The sequence below is a fragment of the Leptinotarsa decemlineata genome, unplaced genomic scaffold, assembly GCF_025532065.1.
Source record: "Leptinotarsa decemlineata unplaced genomic scaffold, Ldec_3_MD MMD2_tig00003308_RagTag_RagTag, whole genome shotgun sequence".
Lineage (NCBI taxonomy): Eukaryota > Metazoa > Arthropoda > Insecta > Coleoptera > Chrysomelidae > Leptinotarsa > Leptinotarsa decemlineata.
The window spans coordinates 4,005,263-4,023,518 of record NW_027412586.1 but is presented as its reverse complement, the minus strand read 5'-3'; the positions used below and the strand labels follow the sequence as shown (position 1 = coordinate 4,023,518).

General features: G+C 33.9%; 2 protein-coding genes across 9 annotated transcripts in view; one reads left to right on the top strand and one right to left on the bottom strand.

The window, feature by feature from the left end:
* Positions 1-1,526, bottom strand: part of LOC111511201 (major facilitator superfamily domain-containing protein 9-like) — a 64,535-nt gene extending 63,009 nt beyond the window's left edge. The window contains exon 1 of one of the 2 annotated variants that reach the window (XM_074177887.1): positions 1,388-1,526. In XM_074177887.1, coding sequence (XP_074033988.1) covers positions 1,388-1,429 — 42 coding nt within the window. In that variant the 5' untranslated portion in view covers positions 1,430-1,526. The remainder of the gene's footprint in view (positions 1-1,387) is intronic. The other variant, XM_074177885.1, reaches the window with a different exon arrangement.
* Positions 1-18,256, top strand: part of LOC111511200 (putative inorganic phosphate cotransporter) — a 68,907-nt gene that overhangs the window by 44,026 nt on the left and 6,625 nt on the right. For 5 of the 7 annotated variants that reach the window (XM_074177882.1, XM_074177880.1, XM_074177879.1 and 2 more), the window contains exons 4-7: positions 2,338-2,558; positions 9,814-9,894; positions 9,974-10,123; positions 14,192-14,324. In XM_074177882.1, coding sequence (XP_074033983.1) covers positions 2,338-2,558; positions 9,814-9,894; positions 9,974-10,123; positions 14,192-14,324 — 585 coding nt within the window. The remainder of the gene's footprint in view (positions 1-2,337; positions 2,559-9,813; positions 9,895-9,973; positions 10,124-14,191; positions 14,325-18,256) is intronic. The other 2 variants (XM_023167210.2, XM_074177883.1) reach the window with 2 other exon arrangements.

Genomic DNA, 18,256 nt, shown 5'->3' with positions numbered 1-18,256 from the left:
CAGAAAAGTATAAAGTAACTGTGCTGCGCCTACCGCCATATCATTGCGAATTAAATCCTATAGAACTTATATGGGTACAAGTTAAAGGATATGTTGCAAGGCACAATACCACATTTAAAATGAAAGATGTCAAGGTATTGTTTGATCAAGCCATTATGGAAATCACATCAGAAAACTGGCAAAAAGCAATCCAGCATGTTTTAAAAGAGGAAGATAAAATGTGGGAACTGGACAACTTGGTCGATCAGGTGGTTGACCCTATAATTATAACACCAGGGGATGATGACAGTTCTTCGGATGAAGACTATACTGATGTAGAATAATTTAATTGAATTGTAAATATACTGTAGCGGGATAAGCAATCTGGACAGAGACCAGTGTATCAGTGACAGTGACACTTTTGCTTAGGTTAGGGTTTAGAATTAAGGGTAGTCTGAATAATTATTTTCTCGGAAGGTTCTCGAAAATTGTACCTAGTAATCTCTAGAACATTCAATTAGGGTATAAATAGAGTGTTATTAAACGTTAAGGGAAGTTCACAGTTTTAGTATTGTTCAAGTGTCAAATTGTAATAACGTATCCAGTAAAGTTCTTGTCGTTTTTGTGAATAAATTGATTTAAAGTCCCCACAAGTGTTTCAATACGTAAAGTTCGTTCGTGTGTGTTTTTGAGTATTTCCCGATTTCGGTTCGTATATATTGTATTGTTACATTTTATATTTTTTCAATAACACTGTTCTGCTGTATTAAATTTTTATTTCGTTTAATATAATTTTTATGAATGCATATTCTTTTGGCAATTATCCCACTAGCGCGCCTCTGGCTCAGTATTTATCCGTCGATAACAATGGACAAATCCCTTAAAACAGGGTGATACCTACCTGCTCTTTATGAAACGACATAATTTTGCAATGCGGACTAGGGAAGTGACAGAATTTATTGACGGATCACCCTGTAGCGCTTTTGAATACTTAATGAGATTTTATTACTCTACACTCTTTTGAAATAGACTATAATCCTATTACCAACCAACCTTTTTTCAGATTGAATTTTTCATTTTTTTTTATTACTATCGGTTTTGGAGTATTGAACCATTTTCAAATAAACTTATTAAATTATTTTCAAGTTAATTGAAAATGCTTTAACGAACCGAAACCAATCGTAACAAATGAGAAACTCAGCAGAAATCAGACAAGAGTCATTTTCTTTATCCTACATTGAATATGAATTATAATAAACAGGAATTTCTACAAAATAAATAGGTTATCAGTCGAACAAAATATAGCTTCTGCCTGAAAAAACATCGCAATATTTAAAAAATTAGATATTTTACATTTTTACTCAAATAGCGCTATCAATACTTCACCACCAATAGTTTTATTTGTCACCTGCAAATTTCTGTCAGCTCTCAGTAAATTAAACATATCCATATTAGCTATTAACCCATCATTTCTTCTGTCACCACGTTCTCATACACACCATAACATAAAAATATCATTAAGACTTCTGTGTAGAGTTTTGTGTAGAGATCTCTAAAATTTTGATAATCATTATTCCAATTCAAAGCCACATGTATTGTGTTGCGAATCAAATAATGGGCACATTTTGATAAATTTAGAATGCATGATAAGATAGTTCATTTTTGAAAGCAACAGCAAATATTGTTCGGAGAATTTAAATGTAATTCTCCACTGTAGATGAAGAAACATAACTATTTGCTTAACTTCATAAGGATGTATTTCGTTGGCTTTCAACAGTTTTGTTATCTTTATATGACTTACATTGTTATTCTATGTAATTCATTCTGTACTTTCTCAAGAATTTTTTTCTATGTGGATATTTATACGTTTTGGTTGAATGACGCATTCCAAAGAGCACTACTACAATTTTAACTTTCAACATCAGCTTTACATTAGTATTGCATATGACAATGGCAGAACATTTCACAAAAATAAATGAATTAAAGAAAAATAAGTTTCGTTTTCATAGCTGAAAGATAAAAATTGTTGCTGAATCTGACGTAGAAAACCAATTCAAAATATATTTTAAATAAGTAGACAAATTCACACACGAGTAAGACAGCAACAGTGCGAAAAAGTTCCTACTTAATCAATTATTTGAATTGATTTCTGGAAACTAAGTGTAGCTCAACCATTCATGTAATGAAAAATTTCAAGATCAGCAGAAGGTTGATTGTGGTGAAAATACATGTGCGAAAATGAAAATCGACCTGTGAAATTGTTCGATCAGAAATCTCTACATTGTATTTATTCATTTCTCGAAGCAACTCGTTGTAAAAATTCATCAATATTTGCAACTTATTTGACACATTTTTAAGCTTCCCCCGTTGGAACGGTGGTATGCATGCTACTAACAGGCTACATATCTGCTGGATGGTACGGATGGCCAATGGCATTATACTTATTCAATGGATTGGGTTTGGTTTGGTGCCTCATGTTTGCATATATTGGGTGTAATTCCCCAGCTGTCCACCCAACAATATCCCGTGAAGAACGATTCTATATCGAAAACAGTCTGGGGCAACAAGACTCGACCAAAGTAAGTGCGTCTTTCATTATTTCATAAAATTGGTAGATATTTAAAAGAATCTTTTATATTTACTATAAACAGTTGTTAAAAATTATTGGTATACTTAGGTGCGTGAAAATCAACCAGCTTGAAATATCAACCAAACTTTTTTATTTGTTACTCTTCAATTTGATAATTTCTTCAATGAATAGAAGGAAATAAATGCCAGGTAAATTCACATTCTAATGAAGTACGGTTAATAGACATTATACGAGTAAAAACACAGTTATGTTTCTATCATCTAGATTTAAGACACATTTTGGTGAAAAACAGATTTAGGATGAGACTCACAACTATACTATGTGCAAGCTTGGTTCATTTCCTGAACATTGTTTCTCCAATCTTTTCAGTATCACGATTCTTTTCAAATTCATCAATCATTGAATAAATAATTGCGTTTCCTCTTGGTATTCGTCATATGCAACGATCAAGCATGCTCCCCTGGAACTGTCAAGGTGAGAGAGGTTTCGTAAGACCACCTAATGACAAAAATGCACCTCGTGTTGCGGAGTGGAATAATATATTCAAACGCTAATTCGTGGAATGCCTCGGAGAATGGAAACTATTGCCCAAACTACAGGAGGCAACACTCGATATTGAGAAATTGCTTTATTGTTTCCTTTTTCAATCGATCGCTACTTGCGTTATCGTTCGATTATTATTTTTTCCATAATTATTTCAAAGAATAAAGAACACAAATCAATAATTCATGCATTCGAAACGGAATATAATATGAAAATGAATGAAGAAACACTGTATAGGTAATGGAGTATGCTAAATGATAGAAACATAACACTTCAACATCATATTTAATGCACCTAGGTATATATTGCGTACGCCAAAAGTTCCGAAACGGTCAACTATCAACGTATTTTCAAATTCAGTATGTTGTTACAATAACAATACCCATGAAAATATTTAAGTATATACAGGGTATCCCATATGGAACTCCGCGGGCAAATATCTGGAAAATGAAAGAGAATATCCATATTTCGTGATAGCAAAATGTTGATGTCAAAGGGTCTTCTTGTTTACGAAGAGATTCAGCACTAAGCTTCATTCGTTAGGACGTCGCGACACCGATGCCAATATTTTTAAATGGTTTTCCGGATTATTCAATTTGTTTTTGGATTCTGCATAAAATTCTGAATTCAACCATATGATAAAAAAAGGCAATTTTACTGCATATTATAAAGAGGACCATGAATGAGTCAAAATAAATGCAATAACGTATTATTCGATCTGTCAGAAAACCTGTCAGGTTTGACGAAAATATATTCAGTTTTGTGTTGGTTTTTCGTAAAACTGAAAAATTATTCACTCTTCAAGTGCAGAAAAGTTAAATATGTTATGTATTTATGACGAAGCAAGAAGCAATTCAAAAGAAGCAGTGAGAATATACACTAATCGGTATCCTGACAAAAGATTACCGTCAGACAAAACATTGGCTAGCTTAGCCAAAAGCTTTAGCACAATATGGATGTTTCAATAAACAGAAGCGAAAATAACAAGTAACGGGTACAGATGAGAATCACACTGTTGCAGTGCTAGGTCAAATGGTGGAACCACTCCTACCAGACAAGTAGCAATGGATTGTGAAATTTCGAAATCGTCAATATCGTCCTTATATTCCATTTTTAATAGCTATAATCTATCCCAATATTTAGAAGATGCTGATAGAAGATTGAACTTCATTGCATGGTTGTCCACCCGTATTCATGATGATGATCAATTTCTGAACAAAATTTTATGGAGTGATGAAAGCCGTTTCCATAACAGTTGTATATTAAACAAATATAATTATTACTTTTGGCCTGACGTGAACCCTCATTGGATGCAAGAAACGAAATTTCAGTATGTGTGGGAGGTTAATATTTGGTGAGGAATCATTCATGACTATCTGATAGAACCTCATTTTTTTTAAGGAATTCTCAATGGGGAAAAATACTTAGTTTCCCTCCAACATGTGTTGCCGAATCTTTTGGAGAATTTACCAATACAAACTCGACTGAATATGTAGTTTCAATAAGATGGGGCATCTCCGCATAATAATGAAATAGCTACCCAATATTTGGACGATACTTTCAATGAGAAATGGATTGGAAATAAGGGTCCAATATCATGGCCAGCTCAAAGTCCAGACATTTTTCCACTAGATTTCTTTTTGGGAGAATATATTGAAGACTTGGTTTATATGCGACGTCCACAAAATGTAGATTATTTAAAAAATAGTATCACAAATGTTTTTACTTCTATATCTCGAGATTCGCTTTCAGCTGTCACGAATCGAGAATTACTAAAAAGATGAAGTTGGAACACTCACCAAAATGATTCATGTCATCACTAATTATTTCCATTAATAATATGTTGGTCGAGTTCGCGTCAAAGTAAAATATTTTTTGGTGATTTTATACACTTATTTTAGTTCGTATTACCTGCGATTTTACAGAAACATACAACTTGATGAAACTGAACAGGAAATGCAATCATAACTGATGGATTAATTGTATTAAAGTCGTATTATTGCATTTATTTTGACTTATTCATGGCCATCTTTATAAATATGCAATGAAATTCTTTTTTTTTCATCAATATTCGAAGGAAACTACGAATGTGGATCATGGCTGAATTCATAATTTGACGCAGAATCCATCAACAATTTGAAAAATTGGGGTGAACATTTGAAAAAACTGACGCCTGTATCGCGACGCCTTAACAGACAACGCCTAGTGCTGGATCTCTACGTGCATAAAAGGACCTTTTGACATCAAAATCATTTGCTTTTACAATATTCTTGTTCATCCAGCAGCATGACTATGCTGAAATCAGTCAAGTAGATAATATACAGACTGATTTCGAGGTATTACCTCTCATCAGTGCAGAAAAGATCTGACCCAAACTCGAATGATTTCAGCATGGTCGTCCTACTGGATGAACTATACACACTTGATCTGCAAGATACAGATATGCAAAAGGTATTTTGCATGAATGCATGTCGTTTATAATTCAATATCCAGCGTGGTATAAACGGGGGAAGTAGTTGTTTTATGACAGGCATTTACGATGTAGGTACTTTCGAAGAGATGAATGTTTCGGGACTTGATTTCGAAAAAAATGTATTTTCTTATATGTAAGTATCCATTATGAAAATTGAATAATTTCATTTCAGGTTAGCTTCCCAAATTTCTGCTACCGCAGTTGTCGGTTGATTGGTCAAACCACCAACACTGACATAAAAAGTTGGCAAGTTGACTTGGGTGTCTCACCAATAGGTGGTTCCACTTATGTTTCGCTTGCGTTTACGCAGCTATTTTCATCAAGTACTTTCTTGGTTTTTCTCATTTTGTCCTCAATCGTGGACCGCCTGCCCGGTACTGACGATGCCCAATAGGCTGAAACAGCTGTCTACCGGTGGCTCTTAAATTGAAATCAATATGGAAATGATCAAAAAGTACTTATCTATTTATTTTTTTTTTCATGGACATATTTTTCAGTAGCTTGACTGCATTAACCTTTCTGGATTTCATATCATTTCTAGAAACATGTGGATTCGTTTTCCGATGGCATTTCAGGTTAGCTTCCCAAATTTCTGCTACCGCAGTTGTCGGTTGATTGGTCAAACCACCAACACTGACATAAAAACTTGGCAAGTTGACTTGGGTGTTACACCAATAGGTGGTTCCACTTATGTTTCGCATGCGTTTACTCATCTATTTTTCAGCAGCTTGACTGCATTAACCTGCATTAAAATTGTTTACTAGCTTTATCGAGGGCTGTAATATATAAAAGGCATAATAAGTTTAGATGTAAAACATAACGGAAAAAACGGTAACATACCTGTGCTATGTGAAGATTATTACTTTATGAATTTTAATTTTGAGAGAACAATGGAACATGAAAATGACATTTTTGACATCGAATAATGTGGAATACTTTTTGTTATAATTTTTCAATGTCGTTTATCATGGTTATATTGTTTAAATATTACAGGATGTATTCAGGTTTAATTTTGTTAGTAAAAATTAATAAAGTTTGCTGAGATTGTCGATATCAATCTTTTTGTTGATATTTTTTCCTTTAATTTTAATTTCAGCCATCTCCAGAAATTGCCTTTTATTTGAATCGACAGAATGATCATTATCTAAAATGTGTTGTGTTAGAGCACAATAATTCCGTTTTGAATTTTTACAATTACTTTTATGAAGAGCTATGCGGATTTTTAAATTGTTTTTTGTTTGTCCTATATATATCTTATCACAATTGTTGCATAAACTACATGTGACTTTTCGAATAACGGATCTTCATCTTTCAATTTTGAATGTAGTTCAGTTATGGATTTAACTTTTTTTTGTTGAATTTTTATGTTATGTTCTTGTTTAAATACGTTTATGATTTTGCTGGATAATTCAGGGACATAAGGAATGAAAGAATATTTGAAATTTAGATTTTCAGCTTGATTGTTTCCTCTGATGTTGATGTTATTAGATGAAGTATTATATAACAATGTAATGAACAAGTTTTTAGGATAAGAATTGGTTGATGAAGTATTGAATAATTGTTTTGAAATTTGACACCTATCATATCATCTGTTGATGCACCAAATAGTCAACTCTCAAAGTTCATTACAGAAATTGTAACCAATGCATATAATACAAATAATCGATATTACATAAAAGATTTTTTTGAATTTTTAAATTTCATGCAAGGAATGGAACTACCTAAAAATTTCGAAATTATAATTTTGGATGTTATATCACTTTTTAGTAACATACCAATAAATCTAGTAAAACACAGCATTGAAAGACATTGGAATATTATTTCTGATCATACCAAATTAACAAAAACCAGCTTCATAGAATTATTAGATTTCATTTTTGATACTACTGTTTTCGTTTATGACGACGACTATTACAAACAAATACTTGTTACTCCAATGGGATCAACTTTATCACCTATTCTTGCCCAATATGTTATGAATGATTCATTACATGAATGTATTCCAAAATTGTCATTTCAGATTCTTTTTTTAAAAAAGTTTGTGGATGTTATAATATGTGCTGTACCTTTTGACAAAATTGCTGATATAAAATAGTATATTATATACCTAGGGCGAGAAGTGAGCTATTATTTACCGAGCATTTTTATATCCGGAGGCGCATAGCGCCGAGAATTTTTATCACTACTAACATTGATATATTAACAATTTTAATTTTGACATTAGTTGTTTTCTAACAATTTGTTGTATATATCGGAATATCAAGTAGAGTGGAGCGTGTTTCTAATGAGACTGGCTTTATTATTTTCTATTGTATTTGTAATTGTAAAAATCTGGCATGTGTCAAATTTTGATATGAATCTAGGAAATATCTCTTTGCATTTTTGATATATTTCAATGTTCCACTTCTCTCATCGCTTCTGTATGTTCAGAGCTTAGAATTGCATTATAGTGAGAAAAAAATTTCCTTGGTTATATGATAACCCAAGGCAACTACGAATTGTCAAATTGAAACAGTACAGTTCCCATGTTGAATACGCGATGTCGATGATAAGCGCGCAACATCTACTTAGGCCATGAAAACGTTTGCCGGCGTTTCCATGACAACCAAACACTGTACAATTATTATTATTGCTGTCAGTTTACCAAATGCGGTTTTAATTCAAATTTAGATCCTGTCATCCACAAAAAATGAAAATTAATTTAGTTCTTGGTTTAAAAAATCGAATAGAAAAAAATGTATCACCCTACATTGCTAGAAAAAAATTTAAAACAATTATTCAATACTTCATCAACAAATTCTCATCCTAAAAAATTTTTAAATGCATTGTTATATAATACTTCATCTAATATCATCAAAATTGAAAAAACAATAAAGCTGAATATCTAAATTTCAAATATTTTTACATTCCTCATGTCTCTGAATTGTGCAGCAAAATTATAAACGAAATTCCCTGCTACAATTGTGATAAGATATATATATATATATATATATATATATATATATATATATATATATATATATATATATATATATATATATATAGGACAAACAAAAATCAATTTGAAAACCCGCATAGCTCTTCATAAAAGTAATTGTAAAAATTCAAAACGAAATTCTTGTGCTCTAACACAACACATTCTAGATAATGATCATTCTGTCGATTATACTAACACCAAAATTCTCCATTTCGAATCAGATTCAAGTAAAAGGCAATTTCTAGAGATATCTGGAATTAAAATTAAAGAAAACAATATCAACAAAAAGACAGACATCGACAATCTCAACAAAATTCATTAATTTTTACTAACAAAAATAAACCTGAATACATCCTGTAATATTTAAACAATATAAATTACCATGATAATCGACATTAAAAAATTATAACAAAGAGTATTCCACATTATTCAATGTCAAAAATGTCATTCTCATGTTCAATATTTCTCTCAAAATTAAAATTCATAAAGTAATAATCATCACATAATACAGAAATGTTACTGATTTTTCCGTTATTATGTTTTATATCTATACTTATTATGTGTTTCTTTATATTACAGCCCTCGATAAAGCTAGTAAACGTTAGCGAAAGCTCGGGGAGCTAAAAAGAGTAGTATTTACTTGAACACAGACCGAGTCTCCGAAAAAGCACTCTTCTATATATATATATATATATATATATATATATATATATATATATATATATATATATATATATATATATATATATATATATATATATATATATATATATTATATATATAGTCGGTCGGTAGCCTGGCGGTTCGACGTGGGTATTTTGTAAAAATATCATTAGAATACAAGGCAAATTAGAATACATGACAATACAAGGCAAATGACAGCAACAGCAGTACACACATTGAATCAATTTCAAGGTTGAGATAAAAGAACAACAGTTGAAAATCTATTGAATGAATTAATATTTTCAGGTGAACCAAGTGGTCTCAAATGAATAAACTGAACTGCTGAATCAGTTTAATAAATTGTAACTATTTTGTAAAAATATTATTACAATACAAGGCAAATGACAACGACAGCAGTACACACATTGAATCAATTTCAGGGTTGAGATAAAATAACAACAGTCCAGAATTCAGTAGGCCCAAATGAATGTACAGAACTGCTGAATTGATTTCACGAATTTCCACTATTTTGTAAAAATCTTATTAGAATCCATAAAAAAATATAAAATTTTAATACACCTACAGTAGAATTCATCACAGTTCATTAGTCTTTGGACTCCACTGGACAACGAGGCTGTGAGAAAACTTATGATCATTCAGGATATAGAAGTATGTTTCAATTGTACAATTCTGAAACGAGTGTAAATAATTTGAAGTTGATTGCTAACAAAGTTTTATGAATTTGCAGAAAATTCCGACGCCCTGGATCAAAATGATGTTATCAGGTCCATTCTGGACACTAATAATTACACAATGTGGTTTTGTATGGGGTTATTGGACATTGCAAACTCAAATGCCCCTTTATATGAGTGGAGTTATGCATTTCGATATAAAGTCGGTAAGTGGATTCCTGGCAGTAGCAGTGCTGCGAGCAATACTGAACTGTCAAAAAGAAGAAGAATTAATTCATTAGTTCAGTTATTGTTCATATTGAATTCAAAATATTCTGAAATACGTCAGCAAAACACTAAAACATAAATTTCATCGTAGTTCTCTTGGCAATATCAAATGAAAAAATCTTCTAACGTTACTCAGGGTCTATGGAGAATTAATTCCATATGTAATCCGTCTTTATTCCGATCAATTTAGACATCCAAGGGTACAAAGATTCGCACCCAGCTCAAAGATGACAGGAAAATTCATCGATTCGATACCTGAAAAAAATTTACTCGGGGTCAAAAGTTACAAAAACGGGTTTTTCGTGGTTTTCAACAGAACGGTAATTTTTATCATAAAATATGCCACGATCCTTTTCTCCTATGAGCCACCACTTCTGAGATATAACGATTCAAAAAGTTATCTTCATCGTCTGATATTTAATTTGATAAATCTATGGCAGTTTCTACCACTCAACAGAATTTTTTGCAGAAACTCACAACAAAACTCGGTTCATTTTAATGTTGCTGAAAATATATTGATAATATTGATAACAAGCTAATGATGGTGCTGATGTAATGATAACTCAAACAGCAATAGCGCAATTCAATCCAAAAAATACAACTATTGCTGTAGGGGAAGATGTAGACTTACTCGTATTACTCACCACTCGAACTCAAATCGAAAAAACAATTTTTCGTAAACTGAAAAAGCTCAACATCAATTGGAAATATATTCATCGAAAAGTTCATCTGCTTTTGCAAAGTGTCAGATTCATGCTTATTTTTACACGCAATAACTGGTTGTGATATCTGCATTTTTTAGGAAGGGTGAAACAACAGTTTTTGAAATGTTTGAAGAACAAGATTCAGTTCAATGTGCTGAAGTTTTGAAAAAGAGTATTTCAATATGCATATTTCGTTGAAAATATTCGAAATAAAAAACAAGTGCAATTAACTTGTTTCCTCCAACCTCAGCGGCTGCTCATCAACATTTTTTACGGGTATATTACGAAGTTCAAGTGTGTCTTGGGGCTAGGACCCAAAAGACTGCGCCGGAAAAATTGCTGAACACAATTTTATGCAACTGTAAAAAGGTGTGTACTGCTCAATGTGGTTGCGAAAAAGTTGGACTGTTTCATTCTTTAAGTATGTCCAAATTGTCAAGGCCGGTCGTGCTTCAATGTTGCACTATTGAGGCAATTTACTTCACCCGAGATGAAGAAAAAGACAAAGGGGAAGAAGGAGAACAAGAATAAGAGGAAGCCGAAATATTAGAGAATTATGAATCAGAAGAATAAATTTTCCTATTTTTTTCATTCACACCGCTATCATCATTTTCAACCCTTGCCAATATCTTTCAGTATTCAATAGTATGAAATCAAACAGAAACAAAACAGATCCTTGCAATAGGCCTACCAGGGGAACAATGTTATAAAAGTACACTACCTCAAAGGTGGCGTGAAAACGTGTGCATTGTTATTACGATAATAACTTCCAACTTTCTGAATCATTATGTTTCAGAAACGGTGGCGCTTGAGAAAAAAATATTCAGGCTTTTGTTTATAGATGATTATCTGATCTACAATTTTTTCCTGATAAAACTGACCGTTATGCTGGAAATCGCGAAAACCCCGTTTTTGTGATCTTTCACCCCGAGTAAATTTTTTTTTCAGGTATCGGATCAATGAGAATTTTTCAGATTTCATTTGTAATAGTATTTTGAACTATCCTACCAATTTTGAGCTAGGTGCGAATTTTTATAGCTTTACGCCTATTTTTTGGTCTAATTCGACCGGATAATATTGTGACTTATTTCGTCATTCCAATTATTCAATTTTTGCAAATATTGATTTTTAACTGAACCTCTTGAATGTTGTTTCATAAGCCCCCATTTTCTGTGAATTATTTGGGGATTGCAACCCTCACTTGTAGGGTATTGCTCTTAGGGATTTTTACGCTCTAAAATGTATTTAAACTTTGAATTGAAATAGACAATTTTCCCGATCTTTCATAAATATGCACAATGATCGATAATGACTTTATTGTGTTTGGCTTTTCATATTGTACATGATTACAAGTAGTGTGCTATATGAAGCATAAAAAACATTACAAACGATTCCTTCTAAAAAGCAAAATTTTGGTAATTACATTCAACTAGAATATTGTTCTGTTGAAAATACTGTCTGTGGTAACGAATTTCGCTAAACCAAGTTAGCAGACAAGTTGAACAGTTCTAGGTGATTACCAGAATTAGTCAACTCTAGTCATCTCCTGATGATGCTAACTTGGTTAGCGAAACTTCCATCAAGAGACAGTGTTTTTTGCCAGATGTTGCAATTTTGTCTAGCAAGCATGGAATACTTTTGGTAAAAGTACAGTATGTGGCATCAAACACCCATTATAATTTCGAAGTGGTGAAATGAAGTTATCAGTTATATGTTCGTACTCGATCACCAATGACATTATTCTAAATAGTAACATGGCGTATCGAAGTTATGTTCTATTCTTATGAAAAACGTCATTTACTGATTTCCACATTCAGATTACTCATAGAAAGTATTTTCAAAAATATACATACGGTTGTGGAAAATATATCAATTACTTCAGAAATTACATAAAAAATATCGAAAATGGACCTATTCAAACCCAGTTGAGTAGTTCATTATGTAATAGAAATGCATACAACATCAAAAATTTTATACCCGATAGTTATTTTGTGATTTATTTCATTTTGAAATAATATAACAAATTGTAATTCAACTATGATTCAGTTCTGAACTTATTTTTTGCAAAATATACTTCTAGGCAATTTGAACAACAGCAAAAACAACAGAAAAAATATTGCAATTTTCACGTGAATTAATTAGGAACATAAACATCCTGACTAAACAGCAATTAGTAGTTATTGTGACCTCTGTTCCTCAGTAGCATATTGACATGACTGTGCATTGAGACAATCAAGTGATTGATATTTCCTTGCGCAATATTACATTCCGCTATTGCTGTTGCAATTAACTCTTCTACATTTTGGGGTGGGTTAATGCGGTTTCGAACTGCTCTAGGAAGAAAACCCACATGTTTTCAATAGGATTCTGGCCACTCAGGTGGCCAGTCTCGTCGAGTAATTTGTTCTTGTTCCAGTTCTCCCCAAACCATACTTTCTCAATGTGGCGGGCCGTTGTCTTTCATGAAGATGAAATTCTCACCTATTAACATTTTCAATATGGACTCTACTTCTCTACTTGTCATATTATCACGTATATGAATCAATAACGTTCAGCGATTAAACATGATGAACATTTCTGTCCCTTCTCAATAGAAAGCAACCTCTCGCAACATTGTAAGCAAAAGCACGGTGTCATTGAAGTAGAGTAGGTACCTTTCTTGCTCGAAGATTCGTTCGATGGAGTCTTCTTTCGACTGTGACACGGCCAAATGTACCTTGAAACTGAGCCCTAAGGGTTGAAGCGTTTCGATGCCCACGGGCCTATTGAACCAAATGCCGATACTCTCTTTCGAATGATACTCGAGTTCACCCACTTCGTAGCCTTCTTTGCATTGTTTCAAATTCCTCATACCTTATGAAAAATTCACAGAATAAAAGATTTTGGAATATTTAACATTCTTCGTTTATTGTAATTAGAATTTCAAGCATCATGCAAAACAACAATTATTTTCCTGTTAAAAGCAAATCACCAATGTATTATCCGTCAATATTTTTTGTTCATTTCACCTAGCAACAAAAACGCAACAAACATATATCACCTAGATTACACATTGGGGGTCTAAGACTTTTGTGTGTAGTTTGAAAATGCATTTTCTTCCATTGTGGAACATCAATATAACAATTTTTCATTCAATGAATTGAAACTAGAAAGTTTCATTACTTAATTTTTGAAGTAAGAGTGAAAACGTATATAAAATATATGTATAAACTCCTTTTGAAGAGTACACATTTCGAACTGAAACCATTCAGTCTATTTTAAAACATCAATTTTTCGGGAAATCTTCAAACTTTCAAATTTCAGAACAGCCTGTTGTCTTCTCTGCCATACTTTGTCCAATTAGCTACGGGCCCACTGTTCAGCTGTTTATCTGATGCAATGATTAATAAAGGAATTTGTTCCATTGCAACGACCCGAAAAATCATGAACTTCTTTGGTGAGTACTTGAATGAATAACCTGATTTATCATCAAAATATTTTTTAACGTGTTGTTTGAGTTGAATTAAGTAAGTGAACATTTTTCTTTGGGTATGGTGGTTTTACTTCCAAGAATCAGAATTATAGATCAAACATGTCGAACATTCCTTATTTGGTACACTATACAGTCTCTGATAAAAAAATCATTTTCTCACAAATTTCCAAAAATTTTTTGTTTGTTCCTGATCCTTCACGTAAAATCCCTCAAATGGTTTCAAAATAAGTGTGACAGCTGAGAATATGCAACAATCTTCCGTTGTATGTTCGATAGCTAGCACGTTCTAGAATATTGTATGAAGTCCGTCCAAGGACCGATATCTCAAGAAAATGTTGAAATTATATTTTAGATCATGTATGAAACATCAATGATGTTATCAAAATATATAATAAAATTTCAAATGCAATTTATTGTATGAATAATTTTGATAATACCTAAAAAATAATATAACGGAAAACAACTAAAAAAATAGGTTTCAAATTTTATCATTGACAACATTTACACTGAGAACACATTTTTCCTGGAACATAATATGTGTAGAAAATGAAAAAATAAATCATAACCGAACTTTATAAAAAGACCCTAACAAATCATATATCCACAAAGTGCCACGTTTAATGACTCCCAAAAAGGTAACTTGGGTCAGGAGGTACTTATTTTCTTCAGGGTTCAATTCACTGAAGAAATTTAAGTCTCCAGAGTGTAGCGCTGAAATCACGGCCATTCAACAATTGCCTCACTCAGGTGACAAATTTTGTGATGTCACAGTGACATGTAGTAGATTAGCTGATCTGCAATATATATATTTCATTAGTTCGGACTTCCATTGTCTAATATGACATAAATTGATTTGATATCCCTGAAAGAATCTGTAAAAAATTAAAAAAGATTAGCTGAAAAATAACAATTATACCAAGCAAAAAACTGAAATTTCAATGAAATAAAATACGAGGAACAACCAAAAAATGAAAAAAATTTTACTATTAACACTATAAAAAATTAAAAGATTCTAAATCAAGTTACTTCACTACGTTTCGATTGTTAGTATCCACAATCGTCTTCGGGTGATAACTGGACTTATTCGGCGGAAGGTCATCTTGAATTTAGACAGGTTGGAGCCTGGCTCCTTTACCCTTTGGACTGATGTTTGCCAGAAGGACAAACGGGTCATAACTGATGTGAGTGTTGATGGTATGGCGGCATGAGTGTCCTCAGACATCAGTACTGCCCTTCACGGTGTACCCCTGCCTGGCTGGGGTGAGTTGGATGAAAAAGTTGTTCATCTTTCAACGGAAGATATAGGGACCTTATTCGACAGAGTGTCGGGCCTTCTATATCGGGAGGGGTCGTCTACAGTATAATCCATAGCTTCCCTGACTAATGGGTTTTCATGAGTTTCTGCACCATCGAAAACTCTCTGATTTCTCGACTGAATGGACTGCCGAATGGAAGGCAGCTGCAAATCTCTCCGGATGGCTTCATTCCGCATTAACCAAGGAGCATTCACAATCATCCTTATTAGCTTGTTTTGCAATACCTCCAGAATGGTGATATTAGATTTCGCCGCTTGTCCCCAGACGCCTGAAGCATACATGATGACAGGCTTGAACATCGTATTATATAGATGGTTATTTTGTTTTTAAGACTCATTTTAGATTTTCTGTTGATCAGAGGGTACAGACGTGCTATCTGACCCTCGATTTTTGATTTAACGCTCGTAGTGTGCGGGTTCCATGTGAGCCTACGGTATATTAGAAGGCCGAGGTACTTCACCCGCGCTTGCCAAACAATCTCTCTTCCAGAAATTCTCACTTTTCTGGCCGGAGAAGATTTCCGTCTTCCCATGGTTATTGCCTGAGTCTTATCCGGGTTCACTCGGATCTTCCAATCAAGGTACCAGCGCTCGAGGTCGTCCAATGCACGTTGCATAGTTGCATATAGACGATGCCGAGCTCCCGACCCATGGAAGATGAGAGAAGAGCCGTGTCATCGGCGTACAGAGATATATTCACACGCTCGGGCCTCGGAAGGTCACTGGTGTAAAGTGAGTACAACGTCCGAGAGAGCACGCCCCCCTGTGGCACTCCAGCAAGGATCTCTCTGTTATCAGACAGAGATCCCTCTACTCTAACCTGAAATGTCCTGTCTTTCAGGAAAGACCCGATTCACCGGACGGTGGATCGGATAGAAGACCTTCGTACCAAACACGGTCGAAAGCCTTCGAGATGTCAAGTAGCACAATGTGAACTTTTTTGTTGGAGTTAAGCTCTTTGATGGTGTTTTCGACCAGCCTTAGAGCAACTCAGTGGAGTTGGACTTATTCCTCCGAGATCTGATTATTTATAGGTCATTTGAATGCCTTCACCTATGCCCTCTTCCCTCTCTCCGCTTTATCTGTTTTAGGGGAGTATATCTACACTAGCTTGGCTGAATGCGTTGTTGAACAACATATATGCGGCTTCTTTGAATTTTCTTCTTAACCAGTGTTCTGGTGATTTTTGTTAAGTGTTTGGATGTCGACCTACCGACCGACCTCGATCCGCACTATACTATATAGGTAAAGTGATGTTTGTTACGTGTTCGGAAGTAGACTGTCCATACGTGATATACTTCCTACTAAGTATTATTGTTGATTTCTCCTGAATTCCTCTTCTTCTTGATTGACCTCTTTTTCCCGTAAAGGTTTGAAATGTTAAATCTAAGGTTCTAATGGATAGAAATACGCTGAACTGATTTTCGGGTTTCGAACCGTGTTTTGTGTGATTATCCTCTCTGGGATTGATCTCACGACGTTTCGACACAGTCTCGTTTGTCTTCTTCTGGTGATGTTTGTTAAGTGTTCGGAAGTCGACCGATCTTACTCGATCCGCTCCCTACTATATAAAGTGATGTTTGTTACGTGTTCGGAATGAGATTTTGCAGAAAGCTGAAGTAAAACCACCAGGCACCTGTGAAACGTCTTCCATTTGGAAAATTCGTCGCAAGTTACTTCCTACATATGAAAAGCAGGAAGTATTTAATTAATTTCACTTGGTCGGTACGACCAACCGATAGACCGGTTTCGAGATATTGCCCCATCAACAGTATCGGACAGGTCACTTCAGACGGAGTTACACGTCTGAGTATCCCAACCAAACGAAATGAATTCCAGCTAGTCATAAACTCTTTCTGCAGTTGATTCAGTGGGATGTCTACTGCGCCACCTGCAAACAAAGCCAGGAAAGAACCCCTCAAACACATCCTCCGTGGTCGAAGTCAGAATAATGATGACATTCCGGAGAGGTGTATTACATGCCCTGAGTTCAGGTGAAAAATACCTTACCCCTTGCCTCTCATGTGGACCTACGATATTGTAGGTACCTACGCAGATATCGGACGGAAAGTCAACTAACCTAGTTGAATAGAACTGGCCGATACTTGATGAAAATCCATATTGAAAAACTAATCAATACAGTTTATTGTGAAAATCATACAATAAACTATATTGATTAGTTCGTTTGTTTTTTTTTTTTCAACTAACCTAGCTAATGCCGCGCGGAAAGCTAAAGTAAAACCATTAGGCACCTGTGCAATGTCTTTCATTTAGAAGATTCATTGCAAGTTACTTCCTGCAAATGAAAAGCAGAAATTAAGTTCATTTGGTCGATACGACCAAACGATAGACCGGTTTTGGGGTACTTGTTCCATCATCAGTACCGAACAGGTCACTTCTGAAGGAGGGAACCGTCTGAGTATATATATACACAGACGAATATGTGAGTAAGAAATTGTCATAAAATCACAAAATAACATTCATCTGAAACCGAAGCAACCTCAACTAAATAAAATTACCTACCTTGTCAAACAATATCATCAATTGAATCATTTATTATGAACTTTTGCTCATAGAAATT